This window comes from Gadus macrocephalus, chromosome 23, assembly GCF_031168955.1.
Source record: "Gadus macrocephalus chromosome 23, ASM3116895v1".
NCBI lineage: Eukaryota > Metazoa > Chordata > Actinopteri > Gadiformes > Gadidae > Gadus > Gadus macrocephalus.
This window is the reverse complement of record NC_082404.1, coordinates 2,730,444-2,753,941: the sequence shown is the minus strand read 5'-3', so window position 1 is coordinate 2,753,941 and position 23,498 is coordinate 2,730,444. Positions and strand designations below refer to the sequence as shown.

General features: G+C 49.5%; 1 protein-coding gene across 1 annotated transcript in view; it reads left to right on the top strand.

Moving 5' to 3' along the window:
- flt1 (fms related receptor tyrosine kinase 1) overlaps positions 1-23,498 on the top strand; it is a 41,876-nt gene that overhangs the window by 736 nt on the left and 17,642 nt on the right. Inside the window, 9 exon segments of the mRNA XM_060045730.1 lie at positions 2,375-2,480; positions 5,128-5,330; positions 8,306-8,427; positions 12,785-12,953; positions 14,326-14,462; positions 16,095-16,266; positions 17,735-17,852; positions 18,042-18,211; positions 18,366-18,513. Of these exon segments, the coding sequence (XP_059901713.1) occupies positions 2,375-2,480; positions 5,128-5,330; positions 8,306-8,427; positions 12,785-12,953; positions 14,326-14,462; positions 16,095-16,266; positions 17,735-17,852; positions 18,042-18,211; positions 18,366-18,513 (1,345 nt within the window).

The window sequence follows — 23,498 nt, the reverse complement described above, 5'->3', positions numbered from 1 at the left end:
CTCTCATAAAAAAATGTATAGGCCTAGGCTATAGAACGTGACATCAATTAAAATTAACAATCCATTTCGCGAGACAATTTCTGACGACTGGTTCTTGTTCGATTAGTCGGTTAAATTCATTTTTTAAATGTTCAAAAGCCTTGATTTAGCTAATTAGGCTTTAATCATACATATTGCTTCGGCCTTTAAATCCCATAAAGTTTTGAACAGTGTTGCTGATGGGACTGATTTAGTTTCTTGTTGGCTGCTTGGAACCCGTTTGAAATGTGAGTGTGTGGTCTTGTGGCACACTCTCATGTTGTAGACTTCTATTATAAGCGAGTGTTGTCCGGCCGATAAGCTCCATCCTGCGGGGCCCCTGTTTTGATAACGCGGCCCCTGGGAGGGACCCCCGCGGCCCCAGTTCTAGCAGAGCGGGGTGTCTGCACTTGGCCCTGGTCTGATGGTCACCTATAAGCCCTTGTTTCCTGGAGTTGGGTTTCTGCGATGTAGTTTTCTAATAAAAATTATAGAGGAGGTCATGACTAAGTCCAGAACAGGAACCGGGGTTAATCGGGCTGATGGCTGAAACCGCGTCCCGGTGGAGACGCGGGAAATGGTGGTTTTTTTTTCAGGGCTAGTCGTTGTGTGTTACATTGATTGCAATGTCGCTTTTTGTTATCTCTGCAAAAGACAAACAGTGGGTTATTGAAATATTGATGTCTAATTTGTTTTTAATCATAATGCATTTTTCTCATAAAAGTAACCATACACTTAAGGCGGGGTGAAAGTTTGGGTGAAGGTATATTTTTGCTCTGTTTTATTGAATAGGCTACAAATAAATGAATGAATCCGAAGAGATTTTAACACATTTATGAATTTAATAGAAAGATAAAATGTCCCTCTCTCTAAATTGTCATTGAAATTATAATTTGATGCATAGGCTATTCGTTTGATATGTTGCTGTAAATCGCATTTGAGGTTATTCGCTACCATATTAATGGTTGTCTGATGATTTCAGTCTTATAGGCTACATGTTGAAATAAGTTGAATGGTCAAAATGTGAGGTCTGAGTTTCTCTTTTGAACTAATTTACAGTCGAACTGCAATATTGCATTAAAATGTTTTTTTTGGAAGAAATATTAAGTAAAGCCACTCGAAATCAATTCAAATAGGAATTAATGGAAATAATCCGATAGGTTTTCATCTTTGTTCAAATATGGCTCTTTGCAAATTAATTACCTTTTGTAATAACTAATTTAAAGGCGATTGCCCATCTTTTTTCGGTAATTTAAAAATAGCTAAAATATTCAACTTATCATAATATAACATTAAATAATATAATAAGTTATATAATGTTTTATAATGCCGCAGCAAGCTTTTAAATAATGCAATGCTAGGCACATTAAACCTCAATAATAAAAAGATGTATAAAAACAACATTCGACATGTCCAGCTTGGTCAAAAATATTTCTACGATATCTGAGAACTGCATCAAACAGAAAGCAAGGAAAAATGGAACCGATCATGTGGTGCACATCCCTCAATGTGTGTGTGGGTTTGTGTGACACACACACATGCATGCCCAGACACACACACACACATGCACAAACACACACATACACCAATTGTATCACTCCAGCACACTATCGTGCGTGGGCTATACCCCAAACACGCACGCACCCACACTCACGCACGTGCATGCACACACACACACATAGACAGTACACACACACACACCGGTAGCAGCCCAGCCACGGCTCACGCACGTGCGTCCCATCCCGAGCAGAGGGCAGGACTCCGCAGAGCATCATGTTGTGTATAGCGCCCGGACTCACCGCCGTCTTCTGCCCTGGAGTCAGAGCGGAAGGAAGGGCGTCCCGGGCCAGCCCCATCTCCCCTCCACGACCCTCCGCGCTGCCGCGTTCTACGTGATGAACAACAGACCTGCTTACGCATTTCCACACACAAGTGGTCAAGTGGGCCCTCGTCCGTCCATGTACCTTCCAGAGGGCCAGTGAGGGGCCCCACCCCTGGTGATCTGCACTGCGGTCCTGGTGTGTCCTGGACACCCATGTGGGGGGGAGCTCGTTACAGACATACAGGTCCCAGCGGCCCCCGCCCTGGCCCCGCACGGCGCTGGGAGCCTCGTTCTGTTCTGTTCTTTGATGACTCAGAGGCCAGTCATCTGCCCTTTGTCATTTGTCACGCCATGAGAGGAAGTACTTGTGAATGTATTTTGGGAGGGGTTTTCCACCATGCCTAATCTGTTCTAGTGAAATTTACAGAATAGAGAACTTGGTCCAATCAATGAAAGAGAAATCTCCACGTTCAAACCGGCGTCATGCCCCTGACACTCCTCTAACTCCGCTCCATCCCGTGTTCCCCTCTTTAGCTCCTGCAGATAAAGGGCCGAAGGGGAAGTTCAGCGTGCCCGTACTGGACGTCAAAGATGATCAGCTGATCCTGCCAGCCAATCACACGCTGCGGCTGAACTGCAGGTGAGATGGATGACAATAATGATTGTCTGGTTTGATTCACTGAGTGATTGATTGAACATAGATGCAAACATACCTATGTACGCAAGCTTGTTTCCCCCCCCCCCCTCACCCACACATGAACACACATAACACAAACACACACACAGACACATCCACACTTCCCTGCAAGATGACACAACATAATTCCAGGTTCACACAGTATATTGGAAAAACTGTTATAAACAGACAAATAAATAGTATCCATCTGCTCAAATATGGGCAAGCAGGGACATTTTATCAACAGACAATTTACTGTACTATGCGTTGACATTTTGGTTGTGAAATAATAAAACCGCTTAGAACTGAATAGAGATATCTGAATACATGTCATTTCCAAATAGGTGGACATAGTTTGATTAAAAATAAACAACAATAATAATAATAATAATAATGATGGATTGAATTTATATAGCGCTTTTCTAGACACTCAAAGACGCTTTTACAGTGAAGGGGGGACCTCACTAACCACCACCAGTATGTAGCACCCACTTGGCTGAGGTACAAGATAAAGATGTAAAGCTATTACAAGCCTGTAAGCCTACACGTAACGCTACAAGCCTACACGTCCACCTCCCTGCGTTCACATCTCATTGACTCCTGACCTCTGAGAGCATTGGGCATTGGGATGCTAGGTATGATGTTGGTAGTAATGTTTTTTGGTCATTGTCTAGCTATTAATCCTGAAACGATTTGTCATTGTCGGGAGGATAGCGTTTCTCATGCGATACATGGCGAAACAAAGTTTTTGTTTATTTATTTATTGTAAGTTTGTAATTACATCTTACTACTATATAATAACAGGCCTGTCGGACAAGTTACTCTTCCACACTTGGTCAAGTGCGCATGTGCCAAGCAGCCCGCAGCTCACAAACACACACACACACACACACACACACACACACACACACACACACACACACACACACACACACACACACACACACACAGCTGAGATGTTATGTCTATAGATGTTATGAGTGACTACACTTTTTTGCAAAACTTTTTATTAACTCTTTACCATTTTTTTTTAAATGTTACTCGCCCCCTTGAGCATCCCACACTGTCTTGCGATATTGATATCCCCCCTTCCCCATTCTGACTGTTTTAACGGTCCCGCCGTCGACAATCTCTCCCAGGTAAGACGTTGTCGATAGACTGTAGAAATTGCGGTAAAAGAAGTGAAGGGACAATTTCTTACGTCGCCAAGGCAGGTTGGTTGTCAGGTTGTTTATTTGATAGATATTCATATAGAAACCTCTAAATTCTAACGTTGTATCAACACATATCAACACACAAGTCGCATGATCTTAAAGAGACAGCGTCCCTTTAACACAGAGCGAAAACATGTCAATAACACAGTATGGTGAATTATGTCTATAGAGTCCTAGAGACTACATTTTGTTGCTGAAATATAATATTTCTACCCTCCTTGAGCCTCCCGAAATGTCTTCTGGTATTTTTTTGTTGTTTCATTTTTGTAATGTTTTGTGTGTGGCTATGCGTGACTGTTGTATGTGGAAACAACATATCCTGACATTTTTTCTCTGAAAATCTCCTGAATAATACTACCCTTGAGGAAGTATTTTCTCCGAAGTAAATGTTAATTACCTTATATGTGAATGAGGAATAGAAAGTCTGTATTTCTCACAACACTTCATTGGGCGTGTTGATGACGCTTCTGCATGTGAGAGAGTGGCCCCCTAAATGATAATCAGCCTTGTTCCTTTATTTCTTAGGTTAAAAAAAATTAAAATGCTGCTTTTAAGAGTCATTCGTGGTGAACACTAAAAGATAGATCTTATCATAACCCTAAAAGTACACTTCATACAATAAATTACAATACATAAATTCACAGCTGCATGCGTCTATTATTATAATTGACAGTTAGCTGAACATTATAGGGTCCCGTCCTTCCACTCCCTGTTATCTCAGTTAAATACAAATCAAATACATTGGTCCCAGTGTTTGTTATATGTGAAAAAATACACTCCTTTTCTCCTGTAATGCAGTCATTTTGCAACGCCTTTCTTCTTCGTCATTTCTTCTATTTATCTCTTACTCATGCCCCAATCTTTCATCGCTCGATGCATCGGATTTTGTGGAAGCAACGGAACATGATGCATCATTTTAGCAACATTTAAGATGATCGCGAAGAGTTCTGCCCGTTCTGCCTCCATTTTGTCTGTGGTCAAACCAAAACAAGATACAGTGACAAAGGCCGCACTTATCCCGCCTCTTGCGAACTTAGACCCTACATATCCTGCCCCTTGCAAGCCCACCCCCCTAAACTCCCTGTTGATTCTACTGATGTCTAAACGACATCGATGTCCTCATATAAAGCATCAAGAGTGAATCACCCTCAGGGTCGAATCCCCTGATACACAAATGCAACAAAAATGCAGAGGACTTGTGTGAAAACGGCTTTAAAGTAGAAAATGATTATGCTTGCTTCATAACATATGGAGAAAATTATTATGCTTGCTTCATTAAGTAAAAGGTGAACCAAAATGTTATACATTGTAACATCATAGGCATAATGTTATTATATCATGCACCTGGAAAAACCTCCATCACGGTGTTCTGATGACCTGATGACCCTGTGTCTCAGGGGCCGCGGGGAGCTGGCGTGGCTCCTCCCCGAGGGGGCGCAGGGGCGCGTGCGGCTGGAGGGGTCGCGCTGCGGGCGGACGGGCCAGCACCACTGCAGCCGCCTGACGCTGAGCCCCGCCCTGCTGCAGGACACCGGCGCCTACCGCTGCCGCTACCGCAACCGCACCCGCCGCCACAGCACCATCTACGTCTACGTCACAGGTGAGGGCCTCCCGCCGCGGCCACGGTACGGCGGGGTGGTGTCACCACGTCACCGTGTCGCCGTGTCACAGTGTGCAATGCCGTGGTCATTCAGTTTGTGATGTTGTGATGTTGTGATGTTTAATGTCGTGACGTGATGTTGCAACATGTTAAGGTGCCATGAAATGAGGAAGGGATGTTGTGTTGACATGGTGAAGTGGTGGTGTGACTGCATCATATGCATCATAGGAGGTAGAGCGGGTTGACTGGTAACCAGAAGGATGCTAGTTCCATCCCCGGCTCCTCCTAGCTGAGTGTTGAGGTGTCCCTGAGCCAGACGCCTGCTGCTGGCGAGCTGGCTGTCGCCCTGCGTGGTTGACTCTGTCAGTGTGTGAATATGTATATAAATGGTTGGAAGTCGCTTTGGATAAAAGCGTCAGCAAAACCCCCTAAATGCAAATGTAATGGTGGATGGGGATGAGACCACATCATGGTGGATGAGACCTCATGATGGTGGATGAGAACAAATTATGGTGGATGAGGATGAGACCTCATGATGGTGGATGAGACCTCATGATGGAGGATGAGGATGAGACCTCATGATGGTGGATGAGGATGAGACCTCATGATGGTGGATGAGGATGAGACCTCATGATGGTGGATGAGACCTCATGATGGTGGATGAGACCTCATGATGGTGGATGAGGATGAGACCTCATGATGGTGGATGAGACCTCATGATGGTGGACGAGACCTCATGATGGTGGATGAGACCTCATGATGGTGGATGAGGATGAGACCTCATGATGGTGGATGAGACCTCATGATGGTGGATGAGACCTCATGATGGTGGATGAGACCTCATGATGGTGGATAAGACCTCATGATGGTGGATGAGACCTCATGATGGTGGATGAGGATGAGACCTCATGATGGTGGATGAGACCTCATGATGGTGGATGAGACCTCATGATGGTGGATGAGACCTCATGATGGTGGATGAGACCACATGATGGTGGATGAGACCACATGATGGTGGATGAGGATGAGACCTCATGGTGTTGGATGGGAATGAGACCACATTCTTTCCAATTTCCTCCCTTCTTTCTCTTTTTCCCTTGCAGTCACTTTTACATTCTACTTGGAATATAAAACACATTGAATTGAAAATATTGAAATGTACATCCCCCCCCCCCCCATCTCTCTGTCTCTCCCCTCATTGTTTACATCCCCTGGCTCCAACAGGATGTCGTGGGCGCTAAATACAGACCAATGCCAGGCAACCAATCATATCTTTAGGCTGTTTGTCTCCACAGCACATCCTTTAGATGTCTCTGGCACAGTTTTACCTGCCACACCTCCGACCCCCCCCCCCTCCATCTCCCTCAAAGTCTTTTCTGGGCCCAGCCCTCCCCTTGATTCTATATTTAAAGCTGTGTTCTCCGCTGTACTGGTGAGCGGGCTCCTCCTGGCCAGGAATAGCCCCTGCTGAAAGCCTGAGGTCCCGGGCCGGCCTGTTTCCCAGGGCACGGGGCTTATCTGCTCCCCCCAGCGCTGCCTCCAGCATCCTGTCCTGGGGGAGGGGGTGCAGGGAGCTGGTGGGCCGGTGGTGGTGGTGGTGGGGGCCCCCAAAGAAGGGAATAATGGGTGGAGTTGGGGTGGGTGGTGGGGGGGGGGGTCAAGGTTGCCTCTCTAAAAGGTGAGGGTGTAAGTGTTTGTGCAAGTATGTGCATGCATTTGTGTTTGTTTGTGTGCATTTGTGTGTGTGTGTGTGTGTGTGTGTGTGTGGTATGTGTGTGTGTGCATGTGTGTGTGTGTGTGTTTGTGTGTGTGTGTGTGTGTGTGTGAGTGTGTGTGTGTGTGTGTGTGTGTGTGTGTGTGTGTGTGTGTGTGTGTGTGTGTGTGTGTGTGTGTGTGTGTGTGTGTGTGTGTGTGTGTGTGTGTGTGTGTGGAGCTGGAATAGAGAGGATGCTTTGGAGGCTGGTTGTCTGGCCGGCAGGCGAGGCAGAGCTGTGGGGGTGGTGGTGTGGGGTGGTGTGGTGGTGTGGTGTGGGGGTGTGTGTTGGTGTGAGGCAGTGTGCTGTAGTAGTGTGTGGTGGTTTGTTGTGGTGTGCCGTGGTAGTGTGGTAGTGTGGTGGTGTGGTGGTGTGGTGGTGTAGTGTGGTGGTGTGTGTTGTTATGTGCTGTGCTGTGCTGTCGGTGTCTCCTCCTGTCTGGTCGGTTCTGGTCTGGACCGGGCCCCTGCTCCTGCCCGGGGGCCGGCCCTGGCGGCCAGGATCACAGTGCAGGCTACTGTTTGGTCAACAGGGCCCCGGGGAGAGATAAATCGCTCGGGTCAGCGTGTCCATTAAACTGCAGGCCTGCAACCCCCCCCCCCAGTCTGCCATGAGGAATCAAAGCGAGGGGAGGAAGCCGTTGTCCACTGGTCCTTGGGGTACTTTTGTTTGAATGTTGAGCTTTCCTTGAACAACACAAAACAGAGAGAGAGCCACGCGGCCCTGTGGCCCGCATGGCTGACCGCTCAGAGGGCAGCACGGGCCCAGAGAGAGGGCTGGTGTTAGGCCTCCGCAAGCACAGCAGCGCAGCACTCACTCTCCCCTCTGGGTCCTCAGGACTGCATCCCCAAGGCCTGCTGGAGGTTTACACTCCTTTATAGTCCACAATAATGCTTGTGTGTGTATCTGTGTGAGAGTGAGATGGACAGCGGTAGTGTGTGTGTGTGTGTGTGTGTGTGTGTGTGTGTGTGTGTGTGTGTGTGTGTGTGTGTGTGTGTGTGTGTGTGTGTGTGTGTGTGTGTGTGATACAATCAAAGCATAATTGTGCGTGACCACACAAGTGCCAGGTGACCAAGTTGAAACCAACACCAGAGTGCAGAGCTGCTCTGTGAACCTCAACCCCCCCCCCCCCCCCCCCCGGACCACCGCTCGTCCTCATTGTGTGTTCATGTCGTGGCTGTGGGTCCTTGTTGGTGCCTGACCGCCGTGCTCTGGTTTCAGATAGCCGGCAGCCATTTGTAAAAGGCCTGGGCGGCCCGGACGTGCTCTTCATGACGGTGGGCCGGCCCCTGCTCATCCCCTGTCGTGTCACCCACCCCAACGTCACCGTCTCTTTAGCCAAGGTAAGCCCCCGCTCCGAGCCCCGCCACAGATCCCACCGCCGCAGTAGCGCAGGAAGCCATCCCCCATGACTTCCTGTTCCTGGGGGTCCCTCACCCTCTCCACTCCCTCCTCTGTGTGTGTTCTTATTTCCTCCTCACTCCGTCTGAAGGCTCCCTGCAAGCCGCTGGCTCCTCCATCAGGGGACAGCCAGCAGCCCCCCCACTCTGGGCCCTCATCGAGGGGGCTCTTATCTCTGCTGCTGGGGGCATGTTGTGCGGATACGTGTGAAAGTGTGTGCGGATGTGTGCGTTTAAGTGTTTGTGCTCCTGTGTTGAGTGAGAGGGCTGCTGGGCGATCAAGTGGAAGTGGTCTGCATGTGAATCTGTGTGTGTTTGTCTGTGTGTGTGTGTGTGTGTGTGTGTGTGTGTGTGTGTGTGTGTGTGTGTGTGTGTGTGTGTGTGTGTGTGTGTGTGTGTGTGTGTGTGTGTGTGTGTGTGTGTGCGTGTGTCTGTGTGTGTGTGTTGTTGACGTCCTTACCAGAACTGAACCGGCCGTATGTCAATGATGTTCTTATTCGTTGTTGTTTTTACCACTCGTCTTTCCCCAAACGAGCGGCGCCTCGATGTCCGGTTGGCACCGGTTCTGCCCCCGGAGCCAGAACACACACACACATGTTCACACAGACACACGCACACACACACACACACACACACACACACACACACACACACACACACACACACACACACACATATAAACGCACACAGACACACAAGCAAACACACACACACACACACACACACACATTGTCACACATACCCACACACACACCCACACACACGCATATGCACACACACACACACACACATACACAAACACACATTGTCACACGCACAATGTGCGTTTGCACATGCACACACACGCAGCCCTCAGGACCAGGGCATGCCAGGTTCCCTCTGATGCCTTCAACAGCTGCTTTTATATTCTGCTTGACTTGCCCGAGGTGGCGTCAGCACAATGACCGGGCCTCGCAAGGGCAGCTACTGTTGGCCCTGCCAGCCCACTTCAAACACACCGGCACGCGGCCTCTGCTCCTCACGCTGCCTTTTGTTGGCAGGCCCCGGCCAGCATAGCTACTGCGTACCAAACCTCCCCAGGGGGAGAGACGACTCGTAGGACAAAGACCAGCGGACCTCCGGGGCAGATAGGAGGGACGCCGAGTGAAATGCCCGCCAATGCAAGGTCTGCAGAACCGCCATCCAGCCCCGCTGGGCAGATAGAAGCGCTTCACTCCGAGCGAAAGATCCTTCATGATAGCACCAACCTTAAATATCACTGTGTGTTCTGTCTGGATAGATATAAACAATATATTCAGCCGGCCCATGCCCAATATAGGAAGTATCTGGCCAAAAGATGTTCCTTAAATTGTATTATATAGACTACATGAAGGATGCATTATTGTCTCCAGACGCCAGCACCTGATTGAGAGCCAACCCCATGCTGTTTGGCTAGAGGTCTGCTCCATTCATTAAGAATACAGGCCGTGTGCTAGCCCCCCCCCCCCCCCCCCCCCCACTGGGGCTGTCAGGATCCCACGCAGGAGTAGGCGGAGCTGGGGGACGGCCCCCGCGGCCATGACCTGCCGAAGCTCTGGTGGTCGCACGCTAAGGGCCCTCGGCCCTCGCACGCAGGGGGGGGGGCGGCTGCACAGACCTTTGTTTTGGATGCAGTACATGCAGTGGCATTGACCAACACACACGTCACACACACACACACTTGACACACACATCCCCATGCGCCACAGTGAGAACTCCCTGGCTCCGGCCGCTGTTTGGAGCACACCCACGCAGAGAGCCAAGAGTTCTAAAAATACCTCGTCCTCCTCCTCCTCCCCATCAGCAGCCCTCCTCCTCCTCTCCTCGGCCTGGGTCCCCCCCCCCCCCCCCCTCCTGCCTGTCACACACGCCGGGAGGGTTGCTTTCCTGGAAGGATTTTGCACTTGCGCCTGGATCTTCCATCTGACCCCTTCTCACTTGGAAACAATACCCCGAGTGCCGGCCGGCCGTGGAAGTGACACAGCGCTCGGGGGAGAGAGGGAGGGAGACACAGGGAGGGAGGGGCTGTGGTGATGGTGGTGACCTGGGGGATCCAGTCAAAGTGTCTCTATCCTGTGCTAACAGGATGCCAGGAGATAGGAAGGGGTTGTGTTTCTCATATCCTGACTACTCTTGTGGTTCCCTCCTCCACCTCATCCTCTCAACCCTCCTCCGCCTCCCTCTCCTCCACCTCCCTCGCCTCCTCTTTCCTTTCTCCACCTTCTCCCTCTTCTTCTCCTCCCTCTTCTTCTCCTTTCTCTCCTCCGCCACCCTCTCATCCTCCCTCTCCTTCAGCCTCCCTCTCCTCCTCCTCCCTCTCCTCCTCCCTCTCCTCCTCCTCCCTCTCCTCCTCCCCCTCCTCCTCCCTCTCCTCCTCCCTCTCCTCCTTCCCCTCCTCCTCCCTCTCCTCCTCCCTCTCCTCCTCCTCCCTCTCCTTCAGCCTCTCTCTCCTCCTCCCTCTCCTCCTCCTCCCCCTCCTCCTCCCTCTCCTCCTCCCTCTCCTCCTCCTTCCTCTCCTCCTCCCTATCCTCCTCCTCCCTCTCCTCCTCTCCTTGCTATCTTGGAGGAGGTTATCTGTCTCCTTGTTCTTTTTATTCCCACCATAGGTTGGTCCTTGCCTTGCATGTGAGGTTGTTCGAGGCTTTGGGGCCGTTCCTTTTGGGCAATCGAAGCTCTCTCTGACTCGAATTGTGATGTATAATGACTGTATAAATACTCCTGACTCCCCACTTACCTTCTTGACCAATGCATGGGTCAACAAGGGAGGTGCTTCCTTGTTGGAGAGACCATTAATCCTCTTCCTGGCATCCTAGCTGCCCAGACCCTAGACCCTGCCAAACATTAACTTTTAATTAATGTTTGGTCAACATCTTGGGAGTCGCACCTACTCTCTACCCTCTCCCTTACGCCACACTTTGCTCTTCAAACAGCAGCAGTGGAGGATGACATCACAGACTGGCTGAGGTCATCCTCTCAGGCCGTACCAGGGACTGACTCCCGCTTAGAACCAGGAGGGTGCACCCAGGGGTGCTGAGGAGGGTGTTTGTGTGTCAGTGGGGGCGGGGAGAGTACATCTACTGTACAGGCCCTGGACAGGAAGGGGGAGGAGCCTAGTGGCGTCTAGAAGGGTCACCTCACAGCCTTGCTCTGGGAGGGGCGCTGTCAGCCGGTTCACACTGGAGCCTGGAGAGAATGTGTGTGTGTGTGTGTATGTGTGTGTGTGTGTGTGTGTGTGTGTGTGTGTGTGTGTGTGTGTGTGTGTGTGTGTGTGTGTGTGTGTGTGTGTGTGTGTGTGTGTGTGTGTGTGTGTGTGTGCGTGTGCATACAGGGGTGGAGGGGTCCACCTGTTCCCTAGAGAGAGGGTGGGGACCTCCACTGTGTCAGAGAAACTCCAGTAAACATTTCCTTGAATCAGCCTCTTGAAAAACAACAAGGTTACACAAGCCTCCATTTGAAGGTAGTGAGGCGCTTATGAAGCAGCTCATTTACAATTCCTGACAATGATCTCACTCCCAGCCTGCCAATGCTCTCACTCACAGCCCTGCTAATGCTAATGCAGGTTGAGCTAAACTGCAATAGCATCCCGGTCGGATGGGGAACAGTGGGAAACTGATGAATCTGTATTTGAATCTGTATTTCATGCAGCCTGTGTTTCCACCTCCAGATTATCGTGCATTTCATTTTTTCTGATCGGTACACTAAAGTCAGGTTTTATTTTCAGCTGAATAGTGTCATCAACTTAAATTCCTGGACACAGTTTGTCTTTTCTTTTGTCTCTGAACCTTTTTTCAAAAGATTTCTGCTTTGTTTTCTGCCGATAATATATTTTCCAATTTTGACCGTTTTGCACCACATACCATAACTTAACTTTCAAAACAGTGGAAGCTCTTTCCAGCTGACTGTGAATCCCGGGATGACAGAACAGATTTTGACTGAGCTGTTGTAATCTTCTCAGGCCAAAACCAGGAGAAACATTGTCTTCTGCTAGAACCAGGAGTGAGAGAGGGTTTTTGTCTTTGTGTGTGTGTGTGTGTGTGTGTGTGTGTGCGTGTGTGTGTGTGTGTGCGTGTGCGTGTGCGTGTGCGTGTGCGTGTGCGTGTGCGTGCGTGGGTACTTTGAGGATGTAACAGATGAAGGTGACTTCATCTATCATTATGTCACTATTTTCCTCACTCCTTCATTGTTTTTCTGGTGTATCTGACCCAGGACCACCAATGGTCCATAGTTTTGGTGAGGGTGAACCCACTGATGGGTGTCCCTGATGTTTGTGACCTCCCTGCAGTACGGTGAGAAGAAGCAGGTGAGGCCCGACCAGACCAACATCCTGTGGAACAGCCGGCGGGGGTTCACCATCCGCCGGCCCACCTACTACTACATCGGCCTCTTCTACTGCCAGGCCCTGGTGGAAGGCGTGGCCCACTTATCCTACCGATACTTTATCTACAGACCAGGTGAGCCCCTCACACCCAGGGCTTTAGGATCCACCTACATCAAATCATTGACTCTTACATTTAGACGCTTTTATCCAAAGCGACTTACAGTAAGTACCTTTGTCAGAAGAAGGAGAAACAACAATATGTCGCTGTCGGTACAGTAAGGATGTTCATAGAAACAAGTGCAAGCACTTACAATCGCTAGATTAACCCATTCCCTGTATACAGCAAAGATTGCTAGGATAAGAAGCTACGCAATGCTATTTTTAAGTGCCAGGACGTACAACCTACAACGTACAGTAAGTGCCATTAAGCATAAAAAGTATTTTCCTCTTGCTTTTATGGGTTTATTTTGTATCAGGGAAATCTTGTATGGTCTGATTTGTTAAATACTTTTTCGTTATGTTAAACAACCCAAAAGTTTTTTTGTTTTAACATAGTCATCTCTGCAATGTTATCACTGTTACTGGAATAAGTCCCAAATTTGGGGGAAAAAGGGGTTCGCCATTCTCCCAAAAACACTATGTGAACGTTTCATTCTGCTGTAGGCAGGTGGCGGTCCCTTCGTGACGTCAGACCTCTACCGAGGTAGTCTGACGTCACAACCAAGGGGCACAGTGTGTGTGTCTGTCTGGGCGGTGTGTTTGTGGATGTGTGGAGCTCTGTCTGGGCGGTGTGTCTGGAGCTCTGTCTGGGTGGTGTGTGTGGAGCTCTGTCTGGGCGGTGTGTCTGGAGCTCTGTCTGGGCGGTGTGTCTGGAGCTCTGTCTGGGCGGTGTGTGTGGAGCTCTGTCTGGGCGGTGTGTGTGGAGCTCTGTCTGGGCGGTGTGTGTGGAGCTCTGTCTGGGCGGTGTGTGTGGAGCTCTGTCTGGGCGGTGTGTAAGGGGCTCTGTCTGGGCGGTGTGTGTGTGGAGCTCTGTCTGGGCGGTGTGTGTGGATGTGTGGAGCTCCGTCTGAGCAGCAGTGTGTTGAATGTCCTCGTCCGAGTGAGCTTTAGGCTTCCCGGACACCTACAGTATAACGCTACGGTGTGTGGCACATTTAATATATAACTTTGCCTATTATAATGCTCATAACAGTTAAACAACAATCAATAAGGAAAAGGTATCAGAAAGTTGTCGTGGGTCGTAACCATGGGGATAACACGCCCCTCTCTTTCTTGAAACTCTTTTCACTCACAATTTGGTGACTGAAAACACATTGTGAGCAATGTGTTAAACTCCTTCTGAATCAGTGAGCTCACTGGCTCTTTAAAGACACATTTTAACTCCTCAAACGTCAACTGTTGGGGGATTTCCCCAAACACCTCTCCAATACTCTCCATCAAGGCCCTTTAAGGAAGTCAAGCACTAACCCTTTCCCTCCCTCTCCCTGGTTCCCCCGCCTGTCCAGTGTCCAACATCAAGGAGGCCTACCTGAACACCAGCGGCCCTGTGAAGGCCCTGAAGGGAGAGCGCTTCGTCCTGAACTGCACCGCCATCGGAGAGCTCAACACCAGGGTCAACATCACCTGGGAGTACCCGGGCATGGTGGGCACTAAATCCACTACTACACTACTACTACTACACTACTACCACCACTACCTCTACTACTACCACTACCAGTACTACTACAATCAACACTACTACTACTACTACTACTAATACTACAACCACTACTACTACTACCACTACAACCACTACTACTACCACCACTACTACTACTACTACCACTCCTACCACTACTACTACTATCACCACTACTACTACTACTACTACCACCACTACTACTACTGCTACTACTACTACTACTACCACTCCTACCACTACTACTACTATCACCACTACTACTACTACTACTACCACCACTACTACTACAGCTGCTACTACTACTATTACTACTACTACTACCACCACTACTACTACTACTACCACCACTACTACTACTACTACTACTACTACTACCACCACCACTACTACTACTACTACTGCTGCTACTACTACTACTACTACTACTACTACTACTACTACTACCACCACCACTACTACTCCTACCACTACTACTACTACAACCACTACTACTACTACCACCACTACTACTACTACCATTCCTACCACTACTACTACTATCACCACTACTACTACTACTATTACTACTACTACAACCACTACTACTACTAATACCAACACCACTACTACTACTACCACTCCTACTACTACTATCACCACTACTACAACCACTACTACTACCACCACTACTACTACTGCTACTACTACTACTACTACTATTATTACTACCACAAATACCACTACCACCACTACAACCACTACTACTACTACCACAACTAAAGCTACCACTACTACTACTACTACTGATACTAGTAATACTACTACCGGTACTACTACCACTACCACTACTACTACTAGTAATACTACTACAGGTACTATCACTACTACTGCTACTACTACTACCACCACTACTACTACTACAGCTACTACTACTATTACTACTACCACTACTACTACTACCACCACTACTACTACTGCTGCTGCTGCTACTACTACTACTACTATTACTACTACTACTACTACCACTCCTACCACTACTACTACTACAACCACTACTACTACCACCACTACTACCACTACTACTACTATCACCACTACTACTACTATTACTACTACTACAACCACTACTACTACTAATACCAACACCACCACCACTACTACTACTACCACTCCTACTACTACTATCACCACTACTACAACCACTACTACTACCACCACTACTACTACTGCTACTACTACTATTATTACTACCACAAATACCACTACCACCACTACTACTACTACCACTACTACTACTACTACTACTACCACAACTAAAGCTACCACTACTACTACTACTGATACTAGTAATACTACTACCGGTACTACTACCACTACCACTACCACTACTACTACTACTACTACTACTACTAGTAGTAGTAATACTACTACAGGTACTACTACCACTACCACTACTTCTAGGGCTTTGGAAAACCTTTGATGGAAGAGGCTCTGATACATTCACCGTTTGAGATTAAGTTATCTGAAGTCCTCTCTAGATATTGGGAGCTGAAGACATGCCTCTAGCTAGCTCCTTCATTCATCCCCCCCCCCTCCTCTCCCTCCTCCTCCCAGAACAACAGCAGCAGCTCCATCAGGAAGCGCATCGTGAAGTACCAGGACTACGTGCTGTTCTACAGTCTGCTGACCCTGCCGCGGCTGAAGAGGTCCGACCGGGGGCGCTACACCTGCAGGGTCAGCAGCGGCACCAAGGCCAAGCGGCCCGCCGTCAGCCTCATGGTCTACGGTGGGTGCTGGAGCAGACACACCAGCACACACACTGGGGTGGGGTGTGTGTGTCTCTGTGTGTAGAGCCATGGTATTCTCTCCATGTACAGCAGTGGTAAATGCTTGATTGATGGCATTATTTTTAGGAACAGGACACCTCTGCCTTTTAAGACGTCCAAATCATTGCATTAAAAACAACAAACAACTATCAACTAGGTGTTACCTTGACAATGCAAAAAGATATGCTCATAGGACCGCAAAATATATTTATATTTTTAAACTGACGAAGTTGATAAAAAAAACACAATGTTATGAATGAAAACATATCTAATCCTTGTTTGAAGCTGTGGTTTTATGGGGGTAAACCACTCCGGCTTGTCCCGGTATTGTTTTATTCCAAAAAGCCTCCAGGAGAACAGGATGCATTCTGGGTCTGATGACTAGGTGGAGGTTCCCAGTCACACTAATAATCCCAGCCAGAAGGTCAAGTCAGAGTAAATATTCACACTATTCAAACTAGGGACAAATTCAGAGACTGTACAGAGATAGTTGCTCTCCGCCATCATCAATCATCAAGTTTGATTTAAATCAAAATTAACCAACTATGCGCTGCGTACATCTAAGTCAGAATGATAATGATATGAGCAGCAGTCTGGTGGCCTAACTCAACCAGCCCTGTGTTGTTCCAGTGTGGAACACGTTGTTAAGAAGGAAGGGCTTCTTACGTGTTGGCAGGATTAATGAAAACCTTCAGTTAATTCTTATTAACATGGCCCCCCGTCATGGGGGCCATGACCCCATCACACGTGGGGTCGAGTCCTACCAGACATGACCCCCATCACACCTGGGGGTCGAGACCTAACAGACATGACCCCCATCACACCTGGGGGTCGAGACCTAACAGACATGACCCCCATCACACCGTGGGGTCGAGTCCTAACAGACATGACCCCCATCACACCTGGAGGTCGAGACCTAACAGACATGACCCCCATCACACCGTGGGGTCGAGTCCTAACAGACATGACCCCCATCACACCGTGGGGTCGAGTCCTAACAGACATGACCCCCATCACACCTGGGGGTTTGAGACCAGACAGACATGACCCCCATCACACCTGGGGGTCGAGACCTGACAGACATGACCCCATCACACCTGGGGGTCGAGACCTGACAGACATGACCCCATCGCACCTGGGGTCGAGACCTGACAGACATGACCCCCATCACACCGTGGGGTCGAGTCCTAACAGACATGACCCCCATCACACCGTGGGGTCGAGTCCTAACAGACATGACCCCATCACACCATGGGGTCGAGTCCTAACAGTTTTGTGGGTGCGGTCACAGGCTGGTCTGTACTGCATAGCTTCAGCTAGCTGAGGAGTACCATCCGTCCTCCTCAGATAAATACACCAAGAACAAACCAGACTAACACAGATTTATACATACAATCAAATCGTTTTTTTGGATGTGCACCCTTCTAGATCGACCGTTCATCCGCCTGAAGGCCAGGAATGGCTCGGTCCTGCAGGCCAACGTCGGGCAGAAGTCCTATCGCCTCACCCCCAAACTCCGAGCCTTTCCCCCCCCTCAGTTCATATGGTAAGTCCTCCCCTCTGCCCCACTCCTGGGGGGCCCTAGGACCCAGGTCTGAGCTGATCCAACAAATCAATCCCAAGACCCTCCAGCTTAGTCCAACCAAAGAAACCAATGATTGATGGACCCCCAGCGTGATGAGCCGTGGGTCGGTTCAGGAACCATCCGATAAAAAACGTTGTTCTCCGTGGACAGGTTGAAGGACGGGATGGTCGCCGCCGAGCGCTGCTCCCGTTACCGTGTCAACCAGAGTTCCCTGGTGATCCGGGACGTGGCAGAGGAGGATGCTGGGGAATACACCCTTCTGGTGGGGAACCAGGAGCACGGCCTGTTCCGGAACCTCACGCTCACACTAGTGGTGAACGGTAGGAACTGCGGCCCAGGAACTCACTACTGAGATCATTACCACGCCTATTATTTCATGGGTTATACGCACCTGGGACAGTGCAACCTTCTTCTTATATTTGTGGGTCTGTGTGTGTGTGTGTGTGCGTGTGTATGTGTGTGTGTGTGGTGTAGTGAGGCCTCAGATAGCGGAGAAGGCGGTGACATCACTGGACCCCGCCCCCGTCCCGCGCGGGAGCAGGCAAGCCCTGCACTGTACGTCCAAGGGAGTCCCCTCGCCCCACGTCCAGTGGCAGTGGCACCCCTGCCCTGCGGACGGCCTGTAAGTGGACCCTCCATCTGTTTGATCACCTCCATCACATATCCTCCATCACCTCCACCTCATCACCTCCATCACATATCCTCCCTCACCTCCACCTCATCACCTCCATCACATCAACTCCACCTCATCACCTCCATCACATATCCTCCATCACCTCCACCTCATCACCTCCATCACATCAACTCCACCTCCACCTCATCACCTCCACCTCATCACCTCATCACCTCCACCTCATCACCTCATCACCTCCACCTCATCACCTCCACCTCATCACCTCATCACCGCCACCTCATCACCTCCACCTCATCACCTCCACCTCATCACCTCCATCACATCACCTCCACCTCAACACCTCCACCTCATCACCTCCACCTCATCACCTCCATCACATCACCTCCACCTCATCAACTCCAACTATCACTTTTTTCTATTATTAATATTAAATGACAAAATGTGATGACGTAATATAATACGATCCAGAAAGGAGATCTGATTACTTAGTTAACTGATCTAACTGAATACGCCAGAAAACACAATCATCCAAATACCATACCTCAAACCTGTCCTTTTCAAAATAGTGTGCCTGTGCCTGTGCCTGTGCCTGTGCCTGGGTGTGTGTGTGTGTGTGTGTGTGTGTGTGTGTGTGTGTGTGTGTGTGTGTGTGTGTGTGTGTGTGTGTGTGTGTGTGTGTGTGTGTGTGTGTGTGTGTGTGTGTGTGTGTGTGTGTGTGTGTGAGGTTATATTCAGACATGTTTTGTCTATTGCAGCAGGTCTTCAGACAGGGTTTCCTTTGTGCCAGAGAACAGATGCCTCGGGGGGCCTTTCATGTGTGCTCCTGGTTCAAATTGCTGCTTGTCGCTGAGTGTGTGTGCATCTTTGTGTGTCTGTTTGTTACACTGTGTTTGTGTTATGTTTTAATGTCTTTTGCATATTCTTCTTCTCCTTCCCTCCCACATTATTCCCTGTGTGCACACGCTGGCATGTGTGTGTGTGTGTGTGTGTGTGTGTGTGTGTGTGTGTGTGTGTGTGTGTGTGTGTGTGTGTGTGTGTGTGTGTGTGTGTGTGTGTGTGTGTGTGTGTGTGTGGACACGTGAGCCTGGTACATACACAGACACATTACACAGTGAAACTAGGACTTGAAAGGTCACAGAAAGAAAACAGACTTCAATAGAGGCCAGTTCCCGTGGTCCCCAAATCAAACGCTATGATTTAATGAATTTCCTGCCCAGGACACAGAGTGAGGGGCTGTTTATTATTGTGATTGCACACCGGAAACTCTGATGCCTTTTCTAATATATGACACAACACACCCAGGCAGACACACACAATTGTTATTTTTAAAGTTCTCATGAGAAATGGTCATGCCTTGGGATAGACCTTTTAGTCTAACAGGTGTCGCTCTCATCAACCAAAAACCACCTTTTTTGGTTTCATCCACCCAGACAAAAAGCAGCTCCTCTCCCTGTGTCCACTGTCAGAGACGAAGGTTAGCTTAGCATGTAGCTTAGCTTGTTGTGCCACTTCATTCTTATACCCCTAAAGAGAGTGTTACCTTAAGGAGTGTGTAACCTTAAAGAGTGTTACCTCAAGCAGAGTGGCCTTAAGGAGTGTGTACCCTTAATGAGTGTAAGCCTAAGCAGAGTGACCTTAAGGAGTGTGTGAGCTCTAGAGTGACACCCGGCCTTGTTCTTCGTAGCCCGTCTGCGCGGCGGGCCTGACGCGGCCCCCAGGAGGAGCCCCCGGTGGACGGCCGGCCGGGCTGAGGGAGAGAGGGCCCCCGGGCCTGGCCCTGGGAACCGCCGCGCTCTTATCTTGGCGAGGCAGGAGGCGCGGCGGGCTTCCTGTGCGAAAATCAGAGCGCTTTTCCTCCCCTTGTTTGGCTTCCTCCCTCGACGCGAGACGCTTCCCAGCAGCGTGATTGTCCCTTCGTCTTCAAACGGGCCCTCAGGCCACTTCCTCAAGGGCTTGATCTATTCTTGAGCCCTTCTCCACCCTCTACCCACCACCCCCCCCACCAGGACCCCACCCCACCAGCTCGCCATCCCCTCCCTCAGCGCCACCCCCCCCCCCCCCCCCCACATCAACCTGTGTGCAGACCCCCCCCCCACCGCCTTAGGACCCTAGGGCTGCGGTCCTGCTCAGACCCTCGGACTCAGACTCTGGTGCATTGTGGGAGGTTACGGGTTGGGGGGGGGGGGGGCTTGGACCACTGCTGGGCAGTCAAGACCAAGGAACACGGTGTGGAGACCCCCTGGGGGGCAAGAGCCACCGAGGGCATGGCAGGGGCCCACACACCATCAATACCACTGCAATATTTATTTATTACTTCCTTCAAATACCCACGACAACCCCCCCCCCCCCACTCCCCCCGGCGGACCCCCCTCCCCCCGGCGGACCCCCCTCCACTCCACCGGACCCCCCTTCCCGCCACCGGACCCCCCTCTCTACCAAAGAACCCCCCCCAGCGGACCCCCCTCACCCCACGCCCCCCCCCTCCCCCAGCACCCTCCCTCCCCCACGCCCCCCCCCCTCCCCCAGCGCCCTCCCTCCCCCCTCGCCCCCCCTCCCCCTGCGCCCTCCCTTTCCGTCCTTAGAACCAGAGGAGAGCCCGTCCCTCTGGAGCTGCTCCCCCGTCCGTCCTAGAGTGGTACTTAACAGTGGGTGCATGAACCAAAGCCTAACCCCCCTCCATGTCATCACCACCCCCCCCCCCCCCCCACCCCCCCCGGTCCCGATTCTGACACCCACTAGAAGCTGTGACTTGCCGTGCTTCTTTACTTCCCTGTTCAGACGTTTTGGCGGGAGAGTTCAGGTGTTGGACGCCCCTCTGACAGGCGAAGGGAGCGAGGACTAAATATATAAACACGTGGTGTGGTTGGAAACACGGGGGGCTATAAGTTCTCTACTGACTGGAGGTCCGAACGTGGGTGCCTGCTATGCAGGAGGCATAGCCGGACCAAAGACTCTCTGTACCTACCGTCTGTGTGCTACGACCTGCCCGGTGTCCCCTGTCCCACGTCCCGTCCGTCTGTCCTCTGTTACCTGTCAATCCATGTCGTTATATCAACTATTTGTGTTTTATCTCTGGCTCAAAAACAACAACAATCAAAAGTGTATGATTTCTTACAAAACAAGAGTGTCACTATCTTATGGTGTTAATTGTGCTATGTGAGAGCAATTTCTGAACTGCCTGTGTGTGTATAGTATATAAGTGTGTGTGTGTGTGTGTGTGTGTGTGTGTGTGTGTGTGTGTGTGTGTGTGTGTGTGTGTGTGTGTGTGTGTGTGTGTGTGTGTGTGTGTGTGTGTGTGTGTGTGTGTGTGTGCTCACGCGCTCGTATGTGTGTGTGTGGGTGTGTGTGTCTGTGTGTGGGTGTTTGTGGGTGTGTATGTGTGGGTGTGTGTGTGTGTGTGCGTGTGTGTGTGTGTGTGTGTTTGTGACCAGCAGATCAGTGTCCCTCTCTACGGGTCTTGCAATGTGATTAATTCCTTTGTATACAGATGTTCTGAGTAATATATGAGTCTAATATTTAATAATTTTATACAACTAACTTACATATGACAATAATTGCAAAAACGTGTATGAAACTAAGACATATTGGGTGTTATAAGTGTTATATCATTTGTTTGTTTTTGTTGTGTACATTAAAACCGCTTACATGTGTGTGCGTGTGTTTCTGTGAGGGTTACCGTGGCGATGGCAGGGTGTTTTGGGAATGCTAGGCAAGGCTGGATAGGGACATATGTTGTGTATTTCAAGGCCACAGAGCAGGAAGAGGAGGTAGGAGACGGCCCAACTGATGTCACATTAAACACACACACACACACACACACACACACACACTGTGTATCTGTGGAATGTATGTGCTTGTGCGTATGTGCTGTTTCTAACTGCTTGTGTCCGCTTTCATTTATTCAAGAAATTGTGTGTTGTTGCATATGCTGGTCTATTTGTGTACATGTGTGTGTGGGTGTTTGTCAGTGAGAGAGAAGTGCGAGAGAGAGAAATGGTTGTCCGTTCATTTGTTCTGGACTGTTTGTCTGTCTGTCTTCCAGTCTCACTCTACCTGTGTGTGACTGTCTGTGTGTGTTTGTGTTGGTGTGTGCATGAATGCCCGTGTGTGTTTGTGCTCGTGGGTGTGTTTGTGGGAACGCATGTGTGTGTGTTTGTGTGTGTTGGCATGGTACCACAGACAGGGTGGGCCTAGGGGAGACAGACATTCACTATCTATGCCAGGAAAAGCAATCAAGCAGGAGAGGAATCAACTTCAAGGAGGGGCAAAGGACAATCACACACACGCACAGGGGGTAATGCATGTCGCACACCCGAGTTTCATCAAGTGTCATGTCAGCCAATATGTTCTAACTGTTAACTACCTGTGAGCTTTACAGTCCGAAAGCCTCAACATTTAAGATTTCTGAGGTATCTTGTCACCAAACATTGCACCATCATTTTACCCAAATCCATTTCAGGAATAAGAATTGGACAGACAGACAGATAGATAGATAGATAGCATTGAATAAAATAGCATGAGTGCATACATTCAGTTGGGTGGCAAGTGGAAATCCAACCCCTATCCCTGAATATGTTGGATTATACAGGGCCATCATATAATATAACAACAATATCAAGTATGCCAGATGAATGATGTAGGAAGTCGGTCATCGCCCCGTCCTGTAAATGCAATCCAAATGTTGTTTCTGTTGGAATAAAAGTATGGGAGGGAGAGGGGTGAGGAAACGACGATTACAAACCATTCCCACTAATTTCATTTATACTACCCATCAAACCGCCATGATCATTGGCCCCTTCCCAGTCCAGAACTTGAAGACAACATCTCACCCCCTGTCCGCACCACAATAGAATCAATCTGAGGCAGCGAGTGGAACAATGTACTCCTGGTGTGTGATCTATGGATTCCGACTGGCTGGGGTCATTGTGCCTGGATTGGGAATGCCAGGCCCGGGAATGCGTTGATGATTTGTT